The sequence below is a fragment of the Salvia hispanica genome, chromosome 4 (assembly GCF_029641045.1).
Source record: "Salvia hispanica isolate PSC_SH4W2 chromosome 4, Shi_PSC_v1, whole genome shotgun sequence".
Classification (NCBI taxonomy): Eukaryota; Viridiplantae; Streptophyta; class Magnoliopsida; order Lamiales; family Lamiaceae; genus Salvia; species Salvia hispanica.
In genome coordinates, this window is record NC_142695.1 from 53,695,971 (window position 1) to 53,716,343 (window position 20,373).

At 36.5% G+C, this 20,373-nt stretch overlaps 3 protein-coding genes and 1 pseudogene across 4 annotated transcripts; 3 read left to right on the top strand and 1 right to left on the bottom strand.

Moving 5' to 3' along the window:
• Positions 1–5,309: 5,309 nt before the first annotated feature.
• LOC125193934 (protein MALE DISCOVERER 2-like) lies at positions 5,310–10,286 on the top strand. 2 transcript variants are annotated; one of them, XM_048091884.2, is made up of 14 exons: positions 5,310–5,672; positions 5,841–6,225; positions 6,309–6,441; positions 6,587–6,658; positions 7,168–7,311; positions 7,401–7,544; positions 7,946–8,038; positions 8,129–8,190; positions 8,273–8,683; positions 8,786–8,979; positions 9,067–9,199; positions 9,270–9,424; positions 9,510–9,707; positions 9,800–10,286. In XM_048091884.2, the coding sequence occupies exons 2-14, from the start codon at positions 6,123–6,125 to the stop codon at positions 10,055–10,057; spliced, it is 2,100 nt and encodes a 699-aa protein (XP_047947841.1). In that variant the 5' UTR covers positions 5,310–5,672; positions 5,841–6,122; the 3' UTR covers positions 10,058–10,286. The 2 variants fall into 2 exon arrangements, with proteins under 2 accessions (XP_047947841.1, XP_047947842.1); XM_048091885.2 differs by lacking the exons at positions 5,310–5,672; positions 5,841–6,225; positions 6,309–6,441 and adding an exon at positions 6,798–6,857 and having other exon boundaries at positions 6,616–6,658.
• Positions 10,287–11,495: 1,209 nt separating this feature from the next.
• Positions 11,496–12,550, top strand: LOC125193943 (protein DOG1-like 4). The gene is made up of 2 exons (XM_048091900.2): positions 11,496–11,887; positions 11,971–12,550. Exons 1-2 carry the CDS (start codon positions 11,522–11,524, stop codon positions 12,310–12,312), a joined length of 708 nt encoding a protein of 235 aa, XP_047947857.1. The 5' UTR covers positions 11,496–11,521; the 3' UTR covers positions 12,313–12,550.
• Positions 12,551–15,936: 3,386 nt separating this feature from the next.
• Positions 15,937–17,106, top strand: LOC125193944 (uncharacterized). Its single transcript, XM_048091901.2, has 2 exons — positions 15,937–16,085; positions 16,335–17,106. The coding sequence occupies exon 2, from the start codon at positions 16,360–16,362 to the stop codon at positions 17,029–17,031; it is 672 nt and encodes a 223-aa protein (XP_047947858.1). The 5' UTR covers positions 15,937–16,085; positions 16,335–16,359; the 3' UTR covers positions 17,032–17,106.
• LOC125193938 (CBL-interacting serine/threonine-protein kinase 12 pseudogene) lies at positions 17,100–18,844 on the bottom strand (annotated as a pseudogene).
• Between the last annotated feature and the right edge of the window lie 1,529 nt (positions 18,845–20,373).

Consider the following 20,373-nt stretch of genomic DNA (forward strand, 5'->3'; position numbering starts at 1 on the left):
AATTATTTAAAATTATTTATAAAGCAGTATATTATTGTAATGATTGACGTGAGAATGCATGTAACAACATTTCTTTTATCCACAGAGTGCATAGTTTACGGTCTTGTATCTATTAATTAATTGAATTAAAGCATGGTCTTGAGTAATTATACAGTTCTTCTTTTGACTTGTTATTATTACTATTTTGCCTACGAATTAATGTGGCATGTTAGGAAGAGTTACTCCTGCTTGGTCAAGGTTAGTTTAAATAAGATTAATTAATGTAGATTTCTAAAACCGAGGCCATTCAATAGTATAATTGAATGTAGCACATTAGTTTTTATAGATTAACCAACTTTTTATTCATTTTTGGTCCCCTACCAAGGGTTTTATAGTCAATTACATGTAGCAAAAACTCAAGTTATAACCAATATCACCGGCCTACTATTTAAGTAAATAAGTATTTAAACAACTCAAAAAGATAAATTGATCTCATAATTAATGGTTTTTTTGAAAAACAAACCCTACTAATATGTTAGGATCTTGTAAATGCTAATCTAAATAAGTTATTATTAGCATGGATTATGTATGTTTGTTGACTATGTAGTAGCATGGGTATATAACACGTCATGTACGCAGATCCATAAAAAAACTTAGATGTATAAATACGTACACACTTATATAGGTGAAATAATTTTCAAAGCATATATGATAGGGTGCCATTTTTGACTTGAGGTATAGTAAAAAACTAAAAATAAAATCTAGTAAAGGTAGCATAGATCGTCATAAATGGATGGAGAATTTGCCTCCAGAATAACTGTACTCTTAATGAACTAATGTTTTGTTCCATCACCAATAAATGTTGAACGACTTTCAGAAAAAAGAATTAATTAAAAATTATATTTCAGAAAATAAAATCAAATTAAAGTGCCATGATTGAAGAAATAAATATATAATTTATACAAAAAAGTATAGTACATAGTACACACGCATGTTATATATACTGTATACGTATGTATCACCTGGTAATTAGTACTCCTAATATTGCGTACTTACAGGCCAGACGTTTCATTATTTACGCTAATTGTTTACAACTGTATGTATATAGTCATGGCAAATAAATAAATCACTTCTTTATAGTTGGAAACGTATAATATTATTATGAGTCATATTTAGTTGGTTGTGATTTGTATTTTTGTTATATTTACGTGTTCTACTTAAGTGAAACTAATAGTTTTGTTTAAGAAATTAATAGTTAATTTAACATTTGAAATCAGTCTACAAATACTAAAATTCACGAGATTTTTCCTCATATTTTAATTTATTTGTTTGCACCCGGAAAAAATTCAATAATCTAACAATACCATTGACTATATATATATATTCGATATTCAATGTTTTATTAATATTATTCATAAAAATAAATTATACTATCATCCATACTGATGATAGTGTAAAACGCATGCAGTTAAATAAAGATCTATACATGCATAGATTCGATTCCGATCAATTCAATTACTGCATTTTCAAGTTAATATCAGAACCCAATAACTCATAACAACAATAATAGTTAACCAATTCATAATGTGTATACAAGAACCACTAAAAAAAACCTACTACTATCTTTTAAGGACACAAAAATTGAGACGCAATTACTAGTATCCGAAATTTTAAAAAAATAATCATAATTTATGATGAAAAAAAAAACATCTCTAAGTTGAGGGCAAATTACTTTAATGTCTTGTTTTTTAAGATACTTCTATTTGTATCCCCTAATTTTAATTGAACACTAATAATAAGAACAGTTTATAAAACATTGGTGATATAACTAGACGCATAAATTAGTCTCTTTAATAACATTAAAAAATGGTTTTAACCATTCTTTTGTTGTCATGAAATTTTTTCTTTGGTTATAACAAAATTATGAGAGATCGGTCATAAATTGTAATTAAACAAACAATACGTAGTTGTCAGTGATCAGTAACATATAATATTGAAAAATATAAGGGCTGGATTAAAATTTTAAAGGTTGGTCTGGGCTAGCTGTGTAGAAATTAAATAATTTTTCTTTGACCCTTGTTCCATGCACATCTGCATGTAACACATTCAAATATTCCATCCATTATTCCATCAAATATTCACTGGATTACCTCTATGATTGTCGTAATATATATTAGTGGAAATTGAAGCAATTAAATATTCATACAGATTTAGAATTACAATCTTTTGACTAATTATATGACCGTTGAACTTATTTTGAATTTCTGACTACCAACAGTTCAAATTATTGTCAATATCCTTTTTCAACAAAGTTAAATACTAGTACAAGTGTTATTCAAATCAATATTATTCAAAGGTTGATAATATTAGCATGAAAAATTTATTTATAAAACATTGAGCTCACTTTTTATTTCCTATAGAACACTATACTAAACATTGTAGTTCCTAGATATGTAACGTATACGCTAAATATTAGACTAAATTAGGCTTTGACCAATTGGTATTCATACTATGAGAAACTATGAAAATCTTTATATTTGGGCTGATTTTCATATACTACTTGAAAGCTGCGTATAATCGTCACAAATTTTAATGTGAATTAGAAGAAGTGTATATTTAATTATTTAGCTCCCATAAAAGGTTTGGCGCAATTCATTTGTTAACCATCCTTTAATTTTAACCATCCTTTTTTTTACATGATGAGATTCTAAGCATCCTTATCAATTAAAAATCACATGTATCAACTATTTTATTAAAATCGATGGACCAATGTGGCATATATATTTGTAATGGAATGAGAGAAAGCAACATTAAGAATTACTTTTAGTATGAATTGTAATGAAAGTTACACTCCATTTTTCTTCTAAAAAAGACGCATCGATCGATGTCATCATAATATCAGGAAAAAGATTGAAAATAATCTTTTATTTATAAAAAGACCTTACGATTCCGACAATACAATGCATTTGTCAAATTTAATTAAGAATGAATGTTTTGGAAGAATATTATACTCCTTAATAAGGATAACGTTATATATATAGATGGATAGATTTTCCGAATGGAGAGAAAATGAAATAAACTATTGAGAAAAATATTACTCCACTACTACTTTTTTGAAGCGAATGCCAAGTTATTAATTCTTTGTTCTACTTTTCTTGTCGACTATTAATTTGTTTGATTAAGTGGTTGATCAAACGAATTATAAGCACTTATCGTTCAACTGTAACTGTAATTGCAACATTTATTGAAAAATGTAATTTAATTATAAAACGACATCATGCTGGAATATTTTTTTCTATATTTTATTCTTTTAGTTGATTGAGAGTCGACACGACAGTGATTAGTATTGATTTTCAACTTCCCTTTGCAATTTTCTTGTTTTCTTTTAAATTACAAATTCCAAACTAATATTATATTAGTCTATATGTATAGCTGATCATTTTTGAAATATAATTAAGGACGTACATTTCTTGTTTGATGAGAAAATTGACTTTTCAATTTTTTAATTATTCTTGAGTTAGACCAATCCATTTCAATCAATATTAAACTAGTTTTAAAAAGTTGAGTAAATACATACACAAGAGTAATGTTATAGACTTATAGCAGTTCCTAGCTACTTGTTTTTATCATTGTGGCAATCGAACCAGTTTAAATAACTAATGTAATAAAAGACATAATAAGATTTATATATGTGTATTTTCTATGTATTCAATTAGTATAATTATTTTGGGTGACAGATAATATATTAGCTATTTAACAAATTCTAATATGCTAATTATATTAAAAAATATATAAGTAATTAATATGAGTAATTAACTAATAGCGAAATTCAAATCATAATGTCGAGTAAATCTACTCTTATATTGAGGCCCAATTCAACTTGCACCTAATATACCCAATCACAATCAATATATGCTGAATCCCAAGTAGTCGACCCAAAAGCCCAAAGTTCATATTGAATTTAGGTGAAATATCCATTGAGAATATGATTTTTTTTTGTATTGAGTGAGCACTAAAAAGAAGGATTGCGCAGTGTTCGATCTCTACTTATGTGAATGGAGCAAATCATTTGGCCAATATCCTACTGCTTAGTGCACTGGCCATTGGGATGAGGGTTAGTCCTTTAGCTATTGGCAGAAGGAATACTTTGGAAAATAAAAAAAAGAAGAGTGCGAGTTTCTATTAACACAAAAACAAACTCCAAAAAAAAATTTAAATCAACAATTCGCATAATATAATTCCTAAAAGTAAATCAATTATATATAGAGAGAGTTCTATTAGGGTCGGGTACCATATCTAAAATTTGGGAGCATTGTAAGTATCCTAATTCATTGATCAAGTATGTGATATATTAGGGCATCCGCAATATTCAATTTTCCTATAAATTTTTGATATGTTATATAGATCTCTTCTTATATCAAGTGGCTAATCCTAGTCATAGTTAGAAACTCATGTGGCTAAATACAATCATTGTTCTCCATGACCTCATCATTTTCGAAGTTAAAGTCATATTTGTCAATGTATTTCTGATGATTCTCTTTGTACTCATCCTTTAAATGAATTTTAACTGGCAAGCAAGCCTTTGTTGCCAACGGCTTCCTAGATACTCTCTACACCTAGTTGTGTTGGATGTGATTTTATTTTTGTGAACTAAAAGTAGGATTCTTTTATTCTTTCTTTAAATAATGAAAATTGGGATTCTTTTATTTTAAAAAATGAACTCATAATATAAATGTGATTTCTAAATTAAGTCAAATCATTAATTATGCTATACATATGAGATCATCTATATTTATTATCTGAATTATGTTAAATTTTCATTTTTTACAATAAAAATCATAAACAACAATATCAATAATATCTATTTTATGTACTACCTCTGTCCCTGAAAATTTGATACAGTTTACTATTTTGGTCCGTCCCTGAAAATTTGATACACTTCACTTTTACTATTTTTGGTAGTGAACCCAATATTCCACTAACTAATTCCTACTCACATTTTATTATAAAACTAATACTTTAAAAGTAGGACCCATATCCCACCAACTTTTTCAACTCACTTTCCATTACATTTCTTAAATCCCGTGTCGGGTTGAAGTGTAGCAAATTTTGGGGAACGGAGGAGGCAGTAACAATTTATATAGAAATATAAATGGCCGGCACGCATAAAAATGTGTCGGAAGAGAGAGAGACTGATTCATGGATTGCAAAAGCGCGTGCTTTAATTCCGGATGGTGGGGCCCGCACAACCACCCGTTCAAAAACACCCGCGAAATCGTTTGCCGGCGTTAACCGTTTCATTTCATCAGACTTCTCCTCTACTTCTTCTACCCTTCCTTCCACGTCTAAGAATAATTGCAAATTTAATCAACGCAATTAATTTTAATCTTAAGAAATGTAGCATCACATTAAACAAAAATTTGACCGGTGGTGATGGGACTAACTTCTTTTTTTAGAGTGAGAAAACAAGAGAGAGAATCTCTTCTCCATTTCCCCCCTCTTTCTGAAAGATGGTCGAGGAGCGTTTTCACCTCTAAGATCATCCAGGAAAGGGCATTCTTCGTATCCAAAATTCCCCAATTTTCAATCCATATCGATATTTTCACAATTTCATAATTTTTGGAATCGTCAATTGCCACAGAATCTCGAAAAGAGGGTGGATTTTAGATTTCATTCTTCTCTCTCATTGTCTGGTCAGTTTGATTCTGTTGTCACATTACGTTTCCTGCCAATTTTGCTTTTCCTATGGTTGCTTGATTTTAGGGTTATTCTGTTATTCGATTGGATAAGTTTGTTTCCTGAGATTCGTTGCGTGTTTGGATGGCAATGTCATTGATTGGGGGAATTTCTTCTTGTTGAAGGTCGAATCTAAAAATAGTTCATTGAGCCTGATGTTGGAGCTATAGCAAGAGTAGGAGCTGATGCAGGATGACAGACCCGAATTTTGTTAAATAGAGCTGATATAGATTGGTGTACATAGCATATAGCTTTGGCCTTAGTAGTGAGATTGTGAATCTAGTTTTATCGGTTTAGTGTTTTCTTGTCCGAGTAATACGACATTGCTCGGAGTATTATCCGCACTATAAAGCTGGAGAGTATATTTATCAACTTGTGTAGAGCCCTGGCTGTTGGTTCTGCAAGCAATGGCTGGTAGTAGATGGAGTACTTGTGGGACGCAGTTCTTTTGTTCCGCGCTTTTGGTTATTGCGTTGGAATTTCATGGTTGTTTGTCCCTCAATTCTGAAGGTAATTGGATGTATAACTATTATGTGAAGTGTTGTCTAGTGCATCCTGCAATGTTAGTTTTCACAAAAAATGGGAATATGCAGGGTTGGCGTTGTTTCATTTCAGAGCGAAGTTGGACTTCGACCCTTTTGGTGCGTTAGCAAATTGGAATCCTGATGACCGTGATCCGTGCATGTGGTCAGGGATTGAGTGTGTGGATGGTAATGTGGTCTTGCTGTAAGTCCCGTTATACGATCTCCATCTTCATTTACAAGTGCAGCAATTCTTCTATTGTTTTGAAATCTCAAGCAACTTTCTACTTATCTATTGCTGTATAATGAACTTGTGTGTTTCCTAATTCATGAACATATGTTTTGTGCAGAGATCTCAATGGACATGATTTGGAGGGAGTGTTGGTTCCAGAGCTTGGAAATTTAAATCATTTAAGATTTCTGTGAGTATCAACTCCTCCTTCCATACTGAAATCACTTTCCTTCCTCAGTGATAAATACTTTTCGCACCTTTGAAATGTTGTTGTTTCCCCTACTATCATACTGGCTTGTTGCTGAAAATGAGAGTCTCATTTACAACAGCTTTTCGCCATGCAGATCTTGCATTAGAACACCATAAATCCCTCAGATTATGATCTTCTGGTGAGACTACAGATAGTCTGGTCGATATTCTTAGAAATAGGTGTATTTTCTTCATACCTGCTCCTTGTTAGCAGTGAGCACAGAGATATATGTTTGCAATTGTATATTTGAACATCGAATGAACGGACCTTATTTCTATGCCAAACACAAAAACATCTTACTGGGAAAAGAATCGACCAGACTACTCTAATTTTGTCTTCTCTCACCCCTTATCTTGAATATGCATATAACATGGAACTTCATTTGGTTTTTATGATCCTTTTGAATAGTATTGATATTCTCGGTTAATATATTTTGGTTGTGCCACAAGTGACCTGTCCAAGAACCACCTGTCTGGCAACATTCCTCGAGGGTTAGGACAGCTTACATCGCTTGAAGTATTGGACCTGAGAGATAATAACTTGAGCGGACCACTTCCTGCAGAACTAGGCAAACTGCGTTCCCTAAAACACTTGTAAGTAAACACTTCTGATGTAATAATATCTTTCATGATGCTGAATGCATTATTCTTTTTGCTCAGCTGATATTTGAGTGTCGTCCTAGGTTGCTCTGTAATAATAGATTCGAAGGAAGTATGCCTGTGGAGATTGAGAAGCTTAGTTTGCTAACTGATTTGCAGTTGGATTGCATCTTTACAACTTCTGATGCTTCTGGAATCGGCTGCACAAATAGAAAATTTGGGCACTGGTAAAGTTTTCCTATCTGCTCTCCTACATATGCCATTGCTAGATTCAGTTCGGATCTCGTCACCTAATATTTCTTGTTTTAAACATGGCTATACAACATCTGCTTCACACTTTCAGCATTTAACCTCGTTTAATAGAAAAATACCTGAATTTAATACACTCACATCTACATTTTCTTTCTAAATTAGTAACTTCGAATACCTAGTCCTTCATACAATGACTTTCTTGAGCAATGCTATTGGTTGCTGCAGAATTTCTTTAGCTCATGTCTAGTTATGCTTCTCCCACTTATTCTAGGCATAAAGTTATTGTAGGCTATATTTGTCATAATTATCTACCCGCTTCCTACCGTTCCACACATTCATGGTGTTCTTATGGTTGTATGATGCATGTATTGTGCAGCATATTGCAGAATTCTAAGCAACCCAAGAAATCAGATTCTGCCCGTACGCCTACGAAAAGGAGTGTACCTCATTACCTGAATCTGCTCCCGCAGTAAGCAGCCACAGTCGTATCCATTTGTCGTATGTGTCATCTTTTATTAATTGCATCTTATGTGTGGAAACTGGTTGTTTGTTTGTGAAGGTTTAGCTTTGGCAGTGAATTACAACAGACTCATGCTGATGATATCTACAACAATCTAACAGGTAACAATTTCTTTATCTAGTAATATCTCGATCTGCTGGTGCATTTCCGATATGACTTTGAACATCCTCCTGCAATATCTAGATCCGCCAGAGCAACGCGTCATCCAGAACACATACGAGGAAGGGAATACTGTGCGCCGCATGCTATTTGAACAGTCCACTAACCTTGTTGCCCTTCCTCCTGATATTACATCCCTAACCCCATTGGTGCCCCCAGAAACTCTTCCAAGCAGAAGTAGTGGGTCATTCCCTGCTGTTCCAAAAGTATCTCCTCCCGTACCCTCACCTCCTCTAGGTCAAGAGGATAAGCCTCCTGACACAACTTCTGGACATTCGGGAATATCACTCATATTTATAATTGGGATTTCGGCTGCAATCTTCTTTCTCATTCTTCTAGCAATTATGTTTATCGTCTCCAGAAGCAAGGCAGCTAAAACAATTGTTCCTTGGAAGACTGGACTGAGTGGGCAGTTGCAGAAAGCTTTTGTTACAGGTGAGCTCTAAAGCAATCTATCAACTTTCACCATTATAGTTTTATGATAGTGTGTGTAATGTTCTATTTTCCCACGTTGTAATGGATGTTCTTCGTCTTCAGGGGTCCCTAAATTGAACAGACCTGAGCTAGAAACTGCTTGTGAAGATTTCAGCAACATTATCACCACAATCGATGGTGTGTCCACTTTGTACAAGGGAACTTTATCCAGTGGAGTAGAGATATGTGTTGCTTCGACTGCTATTGCTTCCACGAGTGCATGGTCAAAACAAGCAGAATTTGCATTTAGGAAGAAGGTTAGATAGATGATATAGTCTTTGATGTTGGAAGGTTTCAAAATCTAAACATTTCAAATGCCACACTCTGCTTTCCCTTTCTCACAGATTGATAGTTTGTCGCGAGTGAATCACAAGAATTTTGTGAATCTTCTCGGCTACTGTGAAGAAAATAAACCTTTCACAAGGATGATGGTGTTTGAGTATGCTCCAAACGGCACTCTCTTTGAACATCTGCATGGTAAATGTTGCTATCAATGAAAGTTGGTAAAAAAACACTTTGCTAATTTGAGCATTTTCTGTGTCTTCAGTTGAAGAATACGAGCACCTCGACTGGGAAGCACGGATGCGGATAATAATGGGAACTGCATATTGCCTTCTATACATGCACGAACTCAATCCACCACTAGCAGTCAGCAACTTGAATTCCAACGAGATTCTTCTCACCGATGATTATGCTGCTAAAGTAAAGTTCTTCTTCGTCTTCTTCTTCTCAACAATTGCTGATTAGCTACGATAATCTTTACACTAATCGAGTCTTGCTTGTGCAGATCTCTGATGTAGCTTTCTGGGAGGAACTCATAACCAAGGCCAAAAAAGCTCCTGCTGGAGAAAATGAGTCGGAGCATTCCTTACTGCCTCCACTTGCTGATGTCGATACAAACGTTTATTCTTTTGGAATACTGATGCTAGAGATCATCTCTGGAAGGCTTCCTCACTCGAAAGAGAATGGAGATCTTCTAAACTGGGTACACATTTAGCCACCATTCCATCAATGCATGTTTGAAACAAGAGTCTAATGTATTATGATGATGCTATTTTCATCAACTGTGATTATCAGGCTTCTCAGCACTTGAATGAACAGAGCTTCAAGAACTTGGTTGATCCAGCTTTGGAGTCTGTAAAAGACAAGGAGCTTGAAGTTCTGTGCGAGGTGATACAGATGTGCACGCAACAAGAAGTGAGGTCAAGACCTACGATGAAGGAAGCCATTCAGATATTAAGACAGGTGCTTCAAATCTCGCCCGAAGCAGCATTTCCGAGACTCTCTCCCCTTTGGTGGGCTGAACTTGAGATCTTATCACAAGAGGCAGCTTGAATTTTCATGCAATATCAGCAAAAAAGGGCGCTTTGTAAGTACTTTCTCGTACTATTATTTTATGTGTACAATGCCATTCCTATAAAGTTGTTTGCTTCTTTTCACAAATACTGGTGTATAGTAGTTGTGTGGATTGTGTTGTGAGTTGTGACAGATGTTTTTGTTGAAATCAAATGTTGAAGAGTGAGGCACATGAATATATACATAGATTAATTCATGTTGTTTGGCATTGGTTTGTTGAAGCTTTTGCACACACTATTTAACATACTTGTTTCAGGGTAATTAGTAATCTCCTTCAATCCTTAGAGATCTATGATTATTTTCACTAGTGATTCTGTTATTTTAGCATATCTATTTTCTTTTCGTTTTTGGTTTGGAGTTTGTTTCCGTTTTGGATTTCTGCTACCTGCGAGGCTAGTGAGGGGAGTTTTGCTCTTCCCCGGCCGATATTATTTTTTCATTTATGTGTGGTCGTAGACTGGGACTCAACCTATTGGTTAGAGAAGAAACGTCTCCCCTCCCGATATACATATATATTTTGTTATATTTTTACTAGCATTCATATCATATTTGTGAGGAAGGAATATAAGATAAGTATTTAAGTATTTATTCGCTTAAGAAATGATTAATTTTATAGGAACTTTTCTAAATCTTATTATTCCCACAATATATAGACAAAAGCACATTTAGAAGACATTTACTAGGATGGCAGACAATTTATTAAACAAGATAATAGTAATATACAATTACAATGGAGATTGGTCTAATTACATTGTCATATACTAATTTTTGAAAGAAAAAAAAATTGAATACAAGATATAAGATTAGACATAAACTTTAATCACAAATAAATATAGCAATCGAACCATACATAATGAGATCATTTGACTAGATAAGTTTATCTAATGATTCGAACACAGACGAACAAATTAAGGAGGGACGATAAAAAAGAAATGTCAAAACAAGCATCGAATAAAATGAGGTAAATCGCGTTGGCGTTGGAGACGAGTTTATTGGATTTACTAAACGCGATTAAGGTACGTATTATTAGAGGAAAGCAACAATAAATAATCACCTGAAACATAGAAGCATTGCATTGGTCGGTTTCTCATCAACCTACTAACATCGTACAATATTCCCCAGGTGGGGCCCGCTCCCCCTCGCCCCGACACGTATACAGTCCCCCCACCCACCACCGTGTGAAGGGGCAGAGTCGTCTACATGCACGCCCACGGTAACACATACTAATACTGCAGCAGTCCACGCTGCATTGAATTCCATGCATGAAATCCTAGACGCACAACACGTTCACGTGATCAAAGCTATGAAAAGGCCACGCATTCCTCTACCTCATCGCAGCGTGGCCTCACCCTTCTCCCTCCATCTGGTCACTCTCCTCCCCTCACAACTCATCTCTATTTCTCTCTCCACCTATATATATATAGAGAGAGAGAAAATAAACAGATGGCTCCAGTTATGGATTCACAAGGTGAGGAAAAATTCTCCGAATTCTACGAGAGGTGGATAAGGCAGCTGGAGGGCCACCTCCGCCTCCTCCTGGTGGCGCCGCCGCAGCATTCGGGGGAGGCGGACTTCCGGCCCATTGTCAACAAGCTCACGGCCCACCACAAGGAGTACTATCGAATCAAATGGGCCTCGGCCCAGAACGACGCCCTCCCCTTCTTCGCTCCCGAGTGGCTCAGCCCCCTCGAGAACGCCTACCTCTGGGTCACCGGGTGGAAGCCCTCGCTGGCCTTCCGCCTGGTGGACTCCCTCAAGGAGGCCCGCTCCCAGAGCGGCTCCAGCCTGGCCGGCCTCAGCGAGGACCAGGTCAACTAGAAATCCACAGGTTCCATCCTAAAATCAGTTGGTGGATCAGTTCTTTGATCTTTACATCAGATATTGTTATGCAGGTGAGGGGGATAGAGGCGTTGCGGGTGAGGATAAAGGCGGAGGAGGAGAGGGTGGAGAGGGAGATGGAGCGGCAGCAGGTGGCGATGGCGGACAGGAAGATGGTGGAGCTGGCTCGCCTCGACGTGGAGGCGGCGGAGGTGGAGGTGGAGGTGGCGCTCAAGGGGCTGGTGGCGGGGATGGAGAAGGTGATGAAGATGGCCGACTGCGTGAGGCTCAAGACGATGAAGGGCGTTCTCGACGTGCTGTCTCCCATGCAGTGCGTGCAGTTCCTCGCGGCCACCTCCATGATGCAGATTCAGATGAGGAAATGGGGGAAGGTTACTAATAAATGTTGTAATTAATTAATTAATTAATTAGGGAGTAATAATATACTATCACACTCATTTAGATGGAGAGGTGTTAGGTTACTAGTACACATTATGCATATATTGATAGAGTCTAACTAATGTGAAAGAATAGATCATGAAATATTACTACTCATCATGTTGAGGTTTATTCTCTTTTTAGTTAGAACATTTCTTATGTAAACGGTGTGATCTTGTATTAAATACTACACTTTATTAATTAATCTTGGTTAAAGATTTCTCTGCATATTATCGAACAAGTACCAATGTACCATTCCTCTCTGATTATTAAAGTATGAGGAGTGTATGATTTTCTGGAAAAAGGTCATAATTTATTATATTTATCTTCTTTATATAAACGTCACTGTAATGATCAGAAATTGGTACGTGTTACTTAGATACGACCTGCAGCAGCCGTTATGGCTTTTCGGAGACTTGTAAGCTCATATAATATGTTTGAATATTCCATAAAAAAGTAATTTTGGAGTGGAGAAATTTAATAGTATGAAATTGATAAATAAAATTGAGAAAATATTATCGTACATAGATTATTAGCGAGAAATGTTATACTTCCTTCATCTCAGATAATTTGGGATACTTTGATCGGCACGGGTTTTAAAAAATCTAATAGAAAGTAAGTTGAAAAAGTTGGTGAGATGTGAGTCTTACTTTTAAAGTATTAATTTTATAATAAAATGTGAGTAGGAATGAGTTACTGGAATATGAGGTCCACTATTAAAAATGATAAAAATGAAATGAGATAAATTATGTGGGACGACCTGAAATGGAATATTGAGTCTGAGTCAAATTACCTAGAACGGAGCGAGTATTAAATAATTAGAAATTTATTGGCCAGAAGATGCAGCTTATTTTTGGTGAATATGGATGAATTAAAATGAAAAATACGATATGTGATTGTTAATAGAGAAAGATTAGCCGCATAACCTTTAGGCTCACAGTCTACAGCTATTCTAACACTAATTAAGGACTCATTTGATAAAAAAAAAATGGGATATGAGTAAGATATATAAAATTAAATAAGAAATACGGGCTTCATGTCAAAATATGTAAAGATATGATTTTTTTTGTTGTTGTTTGATAGAACAGAAATTACCTAAATTTGTATAGTGTATTAAATAATATGGCTTAACTACAAATTAGTGGGTTTTATAAACATGGTTAAAATTATAATTTTGATAAAATTAATAGAGCTCTTATCTTATATTGTGCTTTGGGTTAAGCTTAACTATAATATCAAAAAATTAAAAATGTCTATATATAATTCTCTATCTTAGTATTATTGACTTAGCAAATATATGCCTTAATACTACCCATTCAAATTGAATATATTTTCTTATACTACTCATTACAGAATATTCGGAGTACACATTAGAGAATGGTACTAGCACTTTTACAAATTGAAGAAATTGAATTTTGGCTGTGGGCCTTTGTATATTGACTTGAGAGCATCCTTAACGCTACTGGGTCGGACCGCAACTCACGAGTCCGGCCCGAAATCAGCGTTGGATGGGGGAGAGTCACGGCTCGGGACAGTCCCGAGGACGCAGTTGCGTCCCTGGACCGCTCCCGAGTCCCGTCCCGGCCTAGCGTTAATTGTTCCGGGCCGTGCCGCAATGAGTCCCAGCCCGGCATTATTTGGGGTTCGGGCCGGACCGGGACTCTATTTCATAAATTTTTTTATATATAAATACCACTTTTCCATCCATTTTCATATTACTTCAACTTCATTTCTCTCACTCTCACACTAAAATTCGAAAAATGCCTCAATTGAAGAAATTTGGAACCGCAATTGACTTATGTTTTAATTTTTTTTTTTTGGAATTTTAAAATTTCAATGTTGTAATTTTCTATTTTTCGATTGAACAATGAATTTTTCCGGTTTTAATTGTTCAACATATTATATTTTACGATTACAATATGTTGTAGTTGTGAATAGTGCAAATGAATAGTTGTGGTCCGAGTTGTGACCTGCGGGGTTAATGGAGTTGTGGCCTGGAACCTCAAATTTGGGAGAATGATGACGTGGAGAGGACTTGCAACCAAATCCAGGATGGGGTTAAGGATGCCCGGAGCAACCCAGCTTATATCCACTTTTCAAAGTTGGTTGGACTCCAAAAATAAGTACTAACACAACTTCAGACAGGGCCCCGCATACTATTTGGGCCTACTGGATTTGTCAACCTGGCCCGGGCCCATCTATTCGATTAGTAGTAGTACAAGTTTTATGCTCATCCGAATGTACAAATAGTTTATTTGCTTTCTTTTAAATTGCCTAATTAATTAGGTTTACAATATTTGCCTTGTTATATAAATAGACTTTACTATGAAATCTATTGAGTGCCCCTCCCCAAAAAAAGTCTAGAAATATATATAGGGTAGAGCCGCTAATACTTTCTTCTCATAAAACTTTAAAAAATTATCAATACTTTGAATTAATTATTGTGCAAAACACTTGATCATCAATTCATCATTGAATTGAAACATAAATCTAATTTATTGAGATCTCGATCCTAAATATAGAAACACGTTTCTAGCCCCTTCTTTATCCCTTGCTTGTTACAAACTAAATCGAAAAAAAAATAGATGTACTCCCTCCGTCTCATTCGAGATAACAATTTTTTCTTCTTTGTTTGTCCCAATTAAGATGGTCACATTTCAATTTTGAAAATAACCTCCTCTCTCGTCTCTCCTCATTAAAATATTCGTCTACCTTTTACCTCTCTACTTTATTCCACCTAACAAACACTTCCTAAAATTCCGTGTCACTAAAAAATGTGGTCATCTTGAGTGGGACGGAGGGAGTACTAACTATAGAAAGAATACATGTATTTCTCATATATGGAGGCTATCGAGATAAATTTGTTACCACCTCTTTGTCCGTGGTTAAATATTACTCAGTGCGACTTGAAGAAAATGTATAAAATAACAAGTGTAAAAAGTTTGTGGAATATGATTTCAAAATTATTCAGTGAAATGAGACATTTAATGGTGAACATACTAAAATGAGGTACAGAGAAAATATTTTATTAGGAATTCAATTTCGAGTTGAAAGGTTGAAATGATACTTACCAAATAAAAAAGGTTACAATCTCAACGAGCCGCAAAAGAGGTTCATAGAAGGGCATGGCGAAAATGGCTTGTTGGGAGGGGTTCATCGGGCTAGGAAAGCGTGCATGCTGCCTACGTTGAGTTTCTCGTCCAATCTCATCTTTTGTGTCTTTGCACGCGTAGAGTCGGCCGACCCCACATATAACTGAAAATTATGTATTCAAATTCAATCATCAAGTTGATCCCACGTGCGATAGTTCCGTCCCAAAATTATTTCGGATGTAAGGACTAAAACTAAGCTAAAATTGAGGAAGATAAAATAATTGAAATTGAAGAATTAAAATGATCGAATCATGAATAATATAAATGTAGTTGGCTCTTTATAATTAGGTTGTTGATGTACTATATGATAAGATTTCAGATGCTGACATGCTGGTGACTAATTGAGTCAGTATAAATATGGATTATGTATGGAATCACCTTTTTCTAATCATTATTTAAGGGAAGAATATAGATATGAATGGGCCTACTTATAATCTTCTCCACCAAGAAAGGCCCACTAACATTTCCTAGAACGACGAAGCCATTCACTCCACTCACTATCCTATTTGGGGCTATTATTCATTTCTAGGTTTTCTCTCTGAATCTCGATCTCCATCTTAATTATCCAGTGTTATCTGCAGCCAGAGTCAGTAAACTAGGTGAGTGATGATGATTCATAGTCATATTGCAGTTTTTGGATTACTTTGATTGCATAGTTTCTCAGAAACAGTTATTGGATCACAAATTTTATTTTTTTAATTTGCAAACGATTGAGTTAATCTAATCGTCTCCTTGTCGATATAACTGATCGCAATCGTAAAATGTTGAGATCTGTTGTTCCAGTATTGTTATGATTGTTTTCTCTATCTGTTTTATGTTTGCATTCATTTTTTCTGTGCATTTTTCAGATATAATTCATCTTGTTGATTGTAAATGGAGGATATTTCCTTTTGCTGTACATCCGAAAATTCGAAAGCTATGTGTTACAGTAGTGCTTCTTCCGGATATGATGATGATGGTGATAGAGTAGACGAGCTAAGAACAAGCATACCGATTCAGCTTACGATCAATAATGGGAAAAATAGTGTAGATAGCTATCATATCGAGGAGGAGGACGAAGAAGATGACGAAGAAGATGAAGTTGATTTATCTGAAGAAGCATTATTGGCCCAAATGGGGTATGTAAAATCTGACCCAGGGAGTGATAACGAGGAAGAAGAAGAGGATATATTAGACGATCGAATATTGGTGAAGAATGAAGCACGCAAACACGAACCAATAAACACACCAACAGCTGAACTGAATCTGGTTTCGGCCCTAAGAGGAAGTCGCGAGAAAGAAGGAAGGCCAGTAGAGGAATGCCGGGTTTCATGGGGGCCGGATGTGTACGATCCGCCCTGCACATCTGATGATCATTTTGCTGCAAGCAAGAACGATAGGCACAGGGTCGAGCAGAAGGGCAAGGGCACGTCCGGGAGGAACAGGCAAAAGGGAAGCGGTAGCGAAGGAGGCAGCAGCAGAAAGGCAGCTGGAGGAAGTAAGAGTAAGAAAAAGGCTGAGAAGAAACATAAGAAGCAGGGGTATAAGCACTCTGATCCTAGTTAGTTCTCTCACTTGTTAACTCTTTTGTAAAATGAGGATCTTGATTTTCATCAGTAAATCAGCTTGAAAAATAACAAATCTTTCAAAAATTTGACAATGAAGTATTATTTACAAGGAAAGTGTGTATTGTTACATACACAATTATTGAGGGATTACATCAAACAATTAAGCTATGCAGTGCATTCTTCTCTAGAGGATTTTACATGGTCTACTTCATCTTCTGTGATGGAGCTTATATCTGATCTTCATCTAACTCTAGGGTTAAACCAAGAAAACATAGCAAAATGCTATCTTTACTCTTGTGAGTCACTGTATTCACTGTCGGAATCTAAATCAGTTGAAGGTTTAGAATCCTCAGCAATTCCCATGGTGAGCAATCCAGGCCTCAATATTTTGTTACAGAATTCCTCATATTCTAATCTGTCACCTCCCTTTCTCATCACCTCAACCACTCTCAACAACGGAGTTAATTCGAATATCTCAGCCGCAATCGTCAACGGCCCCTTCACACCATCCCTCGACCCCTCGAGGCTCACTCTGAAATCCTTCTGCCTAAGTATAAAGCTCACAACCCTCGCGATCTCCTCCAGCTTCGTTATCACGGTCGAAACTGACGCAGTTGTCACAAATCGCGAGCCACTGTTTGCGCCTCCTTCCTCAAACAGCCCAGACAGATCAAAGCCACGCGAGAAGGAGATTATGTCGAACGCGTTCAGGCTTGGCGGCTTCCTCCTGATCTCCAGCTCAGAGTCTGATTCCGAATGCGATAGCTCGGAGAGGCAATCCTCGAACACGTCTTCGTCGTTGACGCTGCACATTTTGTCATCCTCGATGTAGAATCTGACGTGCTTAAACCCCCTCTTGAACCACCTGTTGGTCATGATCTCCGGGATCGTGATCCTAGTCTCCGGATTGGCATCGAGCATACGAGTCACCAATCGGTACAATTCGGGGGAGAACCACCTCGGGCACTTGAAATCCCCTTTGTAAATCCGCTTATACATCGCCATCACGTTCTGGTCGTGGAAGGGGAGGTATCCTGACATCAAAACGAACAAAACGACGCCGCAGCTCCATATATCGACCTTCTGACCGTTATACCCCTTCCTCCCAAGCACCTCCGGAGCAACGTACGCCGGCGTGCCACAGAATGTGTGGAATAATCCGTCCTGCTTGATCTGCTCGGAAATGGCGCTCAATCCGAAATCGGAGACTTTCAGATTCCCTTCCTCGTCGAGGAGGATGTTCTCCGGCTTGAGATCGCGGTGGTAGACGCCGCGCGCGTGGCAGAAGGAGATGGCGGAGATGAGCTGCTGGAAGTATTTCCTGGCGACTTCCTCCTTCAATCGACCTTTGGCAACCTTGCTGAAGAGCTCGCCGCCCTTGACGTATTCCATGACGAAGTAGATCTTGGTTTTAGTGGCCATGACCTCGAACAATTGGACGATGTTAGGGTGGCGGACGCGGCGGAGGATGGAGATCTCGCGCTTGACGTGCGCGGTGAGGCTTAGCTTGAGGACCTTCTCCTTGTCGATGACCTTGATCGCGACGCTCTCGTTGGTCTTGACATTGCGCGCGTGGTAGACCTTGGCGAAGGTGCCGTGGCCGAGGAGCTTGCCGACCTCGTAGCGGCCGAGGAGGAGGCCTTTGATCTCTTTGTGCTTGGTGGCGGCGTTCGTCGCTCCGGCGGCCGCGGCTGCCATGGAACGAGATCGCCGATTGCAGAATGAGATCTTTCTCCTCACTAGATTTTGCGGGCCAGCTTAATATGTAGGCGGTGTGAGGGCCCGATTGCGTAGATCAATTCACCCTCTCTTCTGTTTATGCCCTCTCATTTTTTTTGAGGTCTATATAAAAGTTTATTTTTTTTAAAAATTATAGGAAAGTTGAATAATCCATGATTACTAACATTAAATTTGTTTGGAAATAAATTAATTTTAGTGTATAACGAAATGAGTAATAATAAATGTACATGTATATAATTAAACATTTTAGGTATTTTATTTTGAGGGTATTGATTTTAAAATTCAAAAAAACTAATATACTTCCTATGTTCAAGATAATTCGTCTTACTTTGACCTGACACAAGTTTTAAGAAATGTAACTCAAAGTGAGTTGACATAGCTAGTGAAATGTGGGTCCTATTTTTATATATTAGTTTTATAATAAAATGTGAGTAGGAATAAATTAGTGGAATATGAGGTCCATTATAAAAAAAATGGTAAAAAGTGAAATGGGACAAAACTATGTGAAGCGTTATCTGGGATGGAGGGAGTAATTGATTTTATGTGAGTTAATCATGAAATTTTTATTTATATTTAAGTGACATATTTAAAAAAAATAATTGAAGCAATTTGATTAAAAAACACAAACAAATAATCAATGATATAATTAATTTAAATGAATATATTCTATTTAAAAATAGACGCCGCCCTCGCTTGCGTGATCGGCGTAAAAGCCTAGTTTGTTGCAGCGGTTATGAGCCGCATAATGATGATCTCGTGCAACGCGAGCATTACCACATGCGTGGTGCGAACCAATCATGTGAGGAATTATGTGGGTCGGGGGGTAGATGGCAATATTCACCTACAAATGAGTAAAGTAAGCTATTTTGCTGACGTGTAGTTTGTGTCAATTTGACATATAACTGACGCGTGTCAAACGGCATATTTTTTAATATTTATATTTTATATACTCCCTCACTAGGAGTCTCATTCATGGACGGCACAAGTTTTAAGAAATGTTAAGAAAAAGTGGATGGAAAAAAGTTAGTGGAATAAGGGTCCCACTTATATATATTAGTTTTAAATGAAATGTGAGTGGAATGAGTTAGTGGAAGGTGAGACCCTATTACCATTTATGGAAAAAGTGAACCGGGACTCTTATTCGCGGACAGACTAAAATGGAAAAACGGGACTCCTATTCGCGGACGGAGGGAAATAATACTGTACTACTACTACTAATTCATTTTTGTGACAATTAATTTGCATGACAGTTTATAGTTTTGTAGAAATACCTAACACATTGAGAGACTGACAACTCAAGTTCGATTTTAGGTTTTATTAGTAGGTGTCAATTTTGTTTTTGAGGAAATGTAACAAATAAATATCTAGGCAGTAGAATTCAAATAACCTACGTAAGTAACTTTAGAATTTCTGGGGAGTGTTTTAGAATTTACAAACGAAAGCTTTAATTAGTCAAACTTAAATTTCAATTGGTTGGTAATCTTTAGTGATATCTAAAACAAATTGGGAACTTGTTAGTTATCCTTCAATTTTGCTAAGCTGTCAAATGAAGATTAATTTTCTAAGAAAATCAATGCCATAAAAGTGATAACTTCCTATC

What these genes read in the sequence shown, in the direction of transcription:
- LOC125193934 (XM_048091884.2), top strand. Translation starts at nt 6,123, where the DNA reads ATGGCTGGTAGTAGATGGAGTACTTGTGGGACGCAGTTCTTTTGTTCC. An exon ending in TTAAATCATTTAAGATTTCT is followed by an intron (nt 6,659 to 7,167) that starts GTGAGTATCAAC and finishes TTGTGCCACAAG; the next exon opens with TGACCTGTCCAAGAACCACC. An exon ending in TATCTACAACAATCTAACAG is followed by an intron (nt 8,191 to 8,272) that starts GTAACAATTTCT and finishes TGCAATATCTAG; the next exon opens with ATCCGCCAGAGCAACGCGTC.
- LOC125193943 (XM_048091900.2), top strand. Translation starts at nt 11,522, where the DNA reads ATGGCTCCAGTTATGGATTCACAAGGTGAGGAAAAATTCTCCGAATTC. An exon ending in CCGGCCTCAGCGAGGACCAG is followed by an intron (nt 11,888 to 11,970) that starts GTCAACTAGAAA and finishes ATTGTTATGCAG; the next exon opens with GTGAGGGGGATAGAGGCGTT.
- LOC125193944 (XM_048091901.2), top strand. Translation starts at nt 16,360, where the DNA reads ATGGAGGATATTTCCTTTTGCTGTACATCCGAAAATTCGAAAGCTATG.